At 35.1% G+C, this 6,450-nt stretch overlaps 1 protein-coding gene across 1 annotated transcript; it reads left to right on the top strand.

Moving 5' to 3' along the window:
* Positions 1–309: 309 nt before the first annotated feature.
* On the top strand, positions 310–3,944 carry LOC106138503 (uncharacterized protein K02A2.6). The gene is made up of 5 exons (XM_060946255.1): positions 310–945; positions 1,246–1,402; positions 1,793–1,902; positions 1,978–3,795; positions 3,885–3,944. The coding sequence occupies exons 1-5, from the start codon at positions 310–312 to the stop codon at positions 3,942–3,944; spliced, it is 2,781 nt and encodes a 926-aa protein (XP_060802238.1).
* Positions 3,945–6,450: the final 2,506 nt, after the last annotated feature.

The raw sequence follows: 6,450 nt of genomic DNA, 5'->3' as shown, positions 1-6,450 counted from the left end.
AATATAAGAATATGCACGCAATATTTATCATTCCATACAATAATGCCATTGGCTATCTGTTCGTCTCCCTGCTACAGGACATCAAAGAACACTGTTATGATTATGTGTATGTCACGTCACTATTATTGTGTAACATCACTAAAAATAAGAAGATGGCGTCCCAACCGGGTTGAGGGCTAGCCATTACTCACGGCACACATATTATATGAATCATTTATATGAATCCAAGACCAACACATGGTGTCAGAATCGGGTTCGTAATCTACGTATCATAAGTCATTGTGAAAATCTAGTGTAAAAGTCGGCGTCATGTCTGAAGAAAATCTAAAGCCCAGGAAACTTTCTGGAATGTCCAGTCCACAGCCCATGGTAATGAATGGTAATTTGGCTCAACAATGGAAAAAATGGGTGCAGTCATTTAAATTTTATTTGCGTGCGTCCGGCATGGATGAAGAAAGTGATGGCAGAAAGGTAGCTTTATTTTTACATGTTATTGGTGAAAAAGGTGTGGACGTATTTAATACGTTTGGGAAAGACGAAGACAATATTAAATATGACGAGCTTTTACAGTTATTTCAAAATCACTTCGCCCCAAAAGCTAACCTCACTTATGAATGCCATAATTTTTTCACATACAAACAGGGTGAAAATGAAACTTTAGACGACTTTACTTGCAAATTAAAATTATTGTCACAAAACTGTGAGCTGGGACATCTGCAGGAACGCTTAATAAAAATAATGTTCATATGTAACATGCATCAAAAATATAACTATATTAGAGAAAAATTATTGCTTGAAGATAAGCTGGATCTTGATAAGGCCTTAGAGATGGCAAAGGCCATGCTTGCTTCCAGACATCAAACGGATGAATTGACAGCAGAACAAAGCTCAGTCTTATATAATACATGTCAGTCGAGCTCGAGGTCTAAGTCTAACTCAAGGAATGTCAGTCAATATAGTCAGCAGTCGAGTCAGCAGTCAAGACAGGATGTTTGTACAAGGTGTGGTCAGGTGCATCGTTACAAGTGTCCAGCATTAAATGCAAAGTGCAGAAAATGTGGAAAAGTCGGTCATTTTGCAGTCTGTTGTCGGTCAATTCAATCAAAGTCAGTAAAATATGTACAGTCCGATAGTAATATGCAAGAGGTACAGTCAGAACAAGATGAATTATTTATAGGTCATATTCAGTCATCCAAGTCTTTGTCAAATGAATGGACAATTAACTTATATATAAATAATTCACAGATAAATTGTATTATTGATACAGGCAGTGATGTCAACATTATGTCCAAAAGTGTTTATGATTCACTTAATACTAAAAACTTATTGTCTAAAACAGATGTAAAAATTAAGTCATACACTGGTAATAGTCTAGAGGTATTAGGTCAACAAAACTTAGAGTGTAAATTCCAATTAAATGACCTCCATATGACAAAACAAATTAACTTTATAATTGCAAATGTGAATTCACCAACTGTATTAGGTAAACTTACCTGCTCAGAAATTGGACTAATTAAAAGAGTTTTTTGTGTAGACAGTACATGCAGGCAAAAGTCAGAAAGTGATATTAGTCAATTGTCTTCTGAAATTAGTCAAAAGGAGTCAAATTCAAGTCAAGTAATAGATCCTAAAATCACAAACAGTCAGTCACAGTCATTTCTACTAAAGTCAAGTCAGTCAGAAAATATAAATTTGAATCAACTTGTTGAATTTAATAATTCTGTTTTTACCGGTCTTGGTTGCGTTCCTGGTGAATGTCACATAAGAACAAATCCTGAGGTCCAACCAAAAGTCGATGCTCCCAGGAAGGTACCATTCTCATTACACCATAGACTTCAACAAGAACTTGAGAAAATGGAAAAATTAGATGTCATCACCAAGGTTACCGAGCCAACTGAATGGGTAAGTTCTTTAATTTTAATAGAAAAGAAAAATGGTCAATTAAGGGTATGTCTAGACCCCCGTAATTTGAATCAGGCGATTAAGAGGACTCATTATCCTATTCTATCAGTAGACATGGTTCGCGCCAAGGTAGCGGGTTCAAGATTTTACTCAACTTTGGATGCAAGTAGTGGATTTTGGATGTGTAAATTAAGCGAGAAGAGTTCTTACCTCACAACTTTTAATACGCCTTTTGGCCGATACCGCTTTAAACGTCTTCCATACGGAGTCAACTGTGCACCTGAATATTTTCACAGAATTATGACCGAAATGTTTGGTGATATACCAGGGGTGGCAGTTTACAGCGATGATATTTTAGTAAGTGGTCGCACACTACAAGAGCATAACGAGCGTCTTAATATAGTATTTAAAAGAGCAAAAGACAACAATGTCAAATTTAATAAAGAAAAATGTACATTTGCCATGGAGAGTATTAAATATCTAGGTCATATTTTTTCAGCAAGCGGAATCACAGTTGATTCCGACAAAGTCAGAGCAATTAAAGAGATGCCCTCTCCTACATGTCTGAAGGATTTGCAAAGATTTCTAGGTATGCTCAATTATTTAAGTCCTTTCATCAAAAATATGGCAGGCGAGACAGAAATTTTACGCCAACTATTAAAAAAATCTTCTGATTGGCAGTGGACTACCAATCATGAAACAACATTTTGTCGTCTGAAGCAAATAATATGTCAAGTTCCAGTATTGTCACATTTTAATATTCATGATCCGATTGTCCTGCAGAGTGATGCTAGTCAGAGTGCTGTTGGAGCAGTATTGTTACAAAATCAACATCCAGTATATTATGCGTCAAAAACTTTAACAGATACACAACAAAAAATGGCTCAGATAGAGAAAGAACTCTATTCAATAGTCTTTGCCTGCATCAAATTTCATCAATTTATATATGGACAAACTGTAACTGTCGAGACAGATCATGCTCCTTTAATAACATTATTTAAAAAGTCTCTAGTCAAGGTTCCAACACGTCTCCAAAGAATGATGTTGAAAATACAGCCCTATAGTTTAAATGTAGTTTACAAGAAAGGTAGTGATATGTACATTGCTGATACCTTGTCAAGAGCAGCACTCTCTGAAACAAGTTCAGATGAATTAGATAATGATGTCATTGTTCATGTAAATTTACTGATTAAGTCGTTACCAATCTCATCAGAACGTCTACAGTGGTTAATCAGAGGCACTAATGAAGATGAAAGTCTGCAAGTTTTGAAAAAATATTGCAAAGAAGGATGGCCGGCAAATAAAACTCAAATTCACAAAGATCTACATGAGTATTGGCAGTATAGATTTGATTTACACACAAAAAAGGATTTAATTTTTAGAAGCAACAGTATAGTCATACCTAAAAAATTAAGGCCAGAAATTTTGAAAATAATACACAGTGGGCACTTGGGAATTGAAAGGTCAAAAGCGTTTGCTAGAGGACATGTATTTTGGCCATTTATGTCAACTGATATCAAAAATATTGTTCAGTCGTGTCATATTTGCCTGTCACATAGAAGTTCAAATGCTCCAGAACCACTTCTTCCACATGAGGTTCCATTACTTCCGTGGGAAAAAGTTGGTGTTGATTTTATGGATTATAAATCTAAAAAATATATAGTAGTACAAGATTATTACTCAAATTATATTGAATTAATGTCAATGGCGAGTACTAACGCTAAGACAGCAATTGTTTGTCTAAAAAGTATTTTCAGTAGACATGGAATCCCAGTTGAGTTATTCTCGGACAACGGACCACCATTCAATTCGGCAGAGTTTAAGAATTTTACTGTTGAATGGGGAATACATCACAACACGTCAAGTCCCTACATGCCAAGGTCAAATGGATTGGTAGAGTCGGCAGTAAAGATATGTAAACGTTTTCTTACAAAGTCAGAGGAGTCAGGAACAGACCCATATCTTGCTTTGCTTCAATTCAGAAATACACCAAGAGGAAATCTACCATCTCCAGCACAATTGCTAATGTCACGGTCACTTAGAACACAATTACCAACAGTAAAAAAAAATTTAACACCAAAAATAGTAAAATTTCAAAAATATGAAAAAATTAAGGAAGAAAATAAAAATAAAATGAAGGATTACTATGACAGAAAGACTAAATCATTAACAGAACTACAAGAAGGAGATAAAGTCTATTTTAAGAAAATGCCAGATACTCCATGGATTAAAGGCACAGTAAAGTCTAAATGTGATCAGCCTAGGTCTTATAATATTGAAGGGTCAGATGGATTTATGGGAAGGAGAAACAGACAGCATATTTTGAAGCTTCCGCAGTCACCTCAAGCGGAATCTCAAGATATAGTACAAGAGAGGCAAAATATTGACACATCTCCTAATTCTCATACAGTATCACCATCTATTGAAGAGCATACAACTCCAGGTGGAATGCGCACTAGGTGTGGAAGAGTCATAAGACCACCAAGACGATTGGACTTATAAGAGTTAGTATGTCATTAAATAAAATTTTAGCAATGACTGTGAAAGACTGACTAATTTAGTTAAGACTAGAATATAGAGCTTTAGACTTAGTTTAACAAAATATCTTATTCTTGGTTACTTCAACAGTCTTTGTTGTCAATGTTATAGTTAAGAGTTCAGAAAAATTTATAAACAGATAAGCTGTAAAATTATAATAGTTTAACTTTTAATGATAAGAGGGATGTTATGATTATGTGTATGTCACGTCACTATTATTGTGTAACATCACTAAAAATAAGAAGATGGCGTCCCAACCGGGTTGAGGGCTAGCCATTACTCACGGCACACATATTATATGAATCATTTATATGAATCCAAGACCAACACAAACACATTTGGTCTAGTGATCAAAGAGCTCATTTGTGGACATATGATTATCTTTTCTCATAGCTGTAATATCAAAAACCTTCTTCCAAGTCACTCTGCACATCGTCTTTGCTTTCGTGGTCCGAGATTTCACTATCAGTATCCTCACAAGGAACCTCATCTTCACTCTGCAAAAGAGCGGCCAGAATACCGTCTTCGTCCAAATTTCTACTCCCCATAATAGTATATACAGGTATCAATATCTATAAAAAAGAAAACAATTATATAAATAATAAATATAAATAAAAAACCAATAAAACACAAAAAGGATCACTTGAATTAAAATCTTAAAAGTGACGTAAAAGATAATCATGCGTCACTTTGACTCACTCAAACGATATATTTCAAAATCGGTGAGACTTACCTTAGCGATAAGTACGCCTCCCGGTAGCTCCTAGTGACGAATGAAATGTCCCGAAGGCACAGCGATAGATTCGGGCTATTTAGGAAGAGACAGCAATAATTCGAAAACACATGCGTCAATTTTACGCAGATTATCTTTCTAGGGTTAAGAGGGCATGGGTTAAAAAGTTAAAATTATTTATTAAAAAATTAAAAGTGGCTATAGACACGAGATTCTCCAGCAAGTAGTCGACAGAGGATAGTGAGCTGCTTAACATGGTAAGCACTGTTGTAGTCCAAGGCGAAGCCCGGGGCGCGCGCGCGCCTTTTTACAGGGCTGCCGGGCTCGGAAGAAGCGCAGGGGAGACCGGCGACGTCTCCACTGTGGATTGGCAAAAAAATTATAATAACGAATCCAGTCTCCCTGGATTTTCGAAAAATACTCTACCTAATTCCTATTTTTGTAGGGTTACGCCTATTTCAAAAGCTATCTTCATGCCAAATTTCAAATCTCTAGACCAGCGTTTTGGGCTGTGCGTTGTAGTGTCAGTCAATCGGTGTCCTCTTTTATATATTTTGGTAAAGATTACCTGGTACGATATTTCCAAATTAGGTTTATCCTTATTCGTGAAAGAAATAAGAAAATTAATTGGAATAATTGTACTTATATCATTATGTAGTGCTTATTGGGTAAAGATTTATATCAATTACAAGAATAGATATTTGCCAGTCTATTGGTGATTACAGAGCTAAGTTTTTCTCTGGAATGAATTATTTTGCCTTTTATAGAGAGGTCAATAAACCTGTCTGTTTTAATGTCAATATAAAGTCACAAGGCATACAATTTTATCTACAAAACCTTTTACTCATTAATTACTTACTAGGTATTTGGACAAAATATATCTTTGGACTAAAGCCATAAATTTGTCGTTATATTTCTTCTCTACTAATTACTAATTGATTAATGAAATACTTTATTATTCTTACCTACGTATAACCTTATTAAATAGTGAAAATGACGGTAAAGTAATAATGAGCCTTCTAGTTTTTATTATTGGAATAAAGAAGAATTTACTTCGTCTTATTTTATAGAACAAACGTAATGATAAGATGTAATCCGTGTATATGTATTTACATATTCACGTCTTACCATTACGAGGTAGCCGCTGCCCCATTGCATATAAGAAAAATCCTAAATTAGAAATTAGAGCAGGGTTGATACTACTACGTGCAAGACTTTTATTGCAAAGCTGTGCTTTTTAATTTAATTCTCTAAACGTTGCGAAGAACAAAATGGAA

The sequence above is a fragment of the Amyelois transitella genome, chromosome 10 (assembly GCF_032362555.1).
Source record: "Amyelois transitella isolate CPQ chromosome 10, ilAmyTran1.1, whole genome shotgun sequence".
Lineage (NCBI taxonomy): Eukaryota > Metazoa > Arthropoda > Insecta > Lepidoptera > Pyralidae > Amyelois > Amyelois transitella.
This window is presented reverse-complemented; position numbering and strand designations above follow the sequence as displayed.

What these genes read in the sequence shown, in the direction of transcription:
- LOC106138503 (XM_060946255.1), top strand. Translation starts at nt 310, where the DNA reads ATGTCTGAAGAAAATCTAAAGCCCAGGAAACTTTCTGGAATGTCCAGT. An exon ending in AGGTCAACAAAACTTAGAGT is followed by an intron (nt 1,403 to 1,792) that starts GTAAATTCCAAT and finishes TCCAACCAAAAG; the next exon opens with TCGATGCTCCCAGGAAGGTA. An exon ending in TTACCGAGCCAACTGAATGG is followed by an intron (nt 1,903 to 1,977) that starts GTAAGTTCTTTA and finishes AATTTGAATCAG; the next exon opens with GCGATTAAGAGGACTCATTA.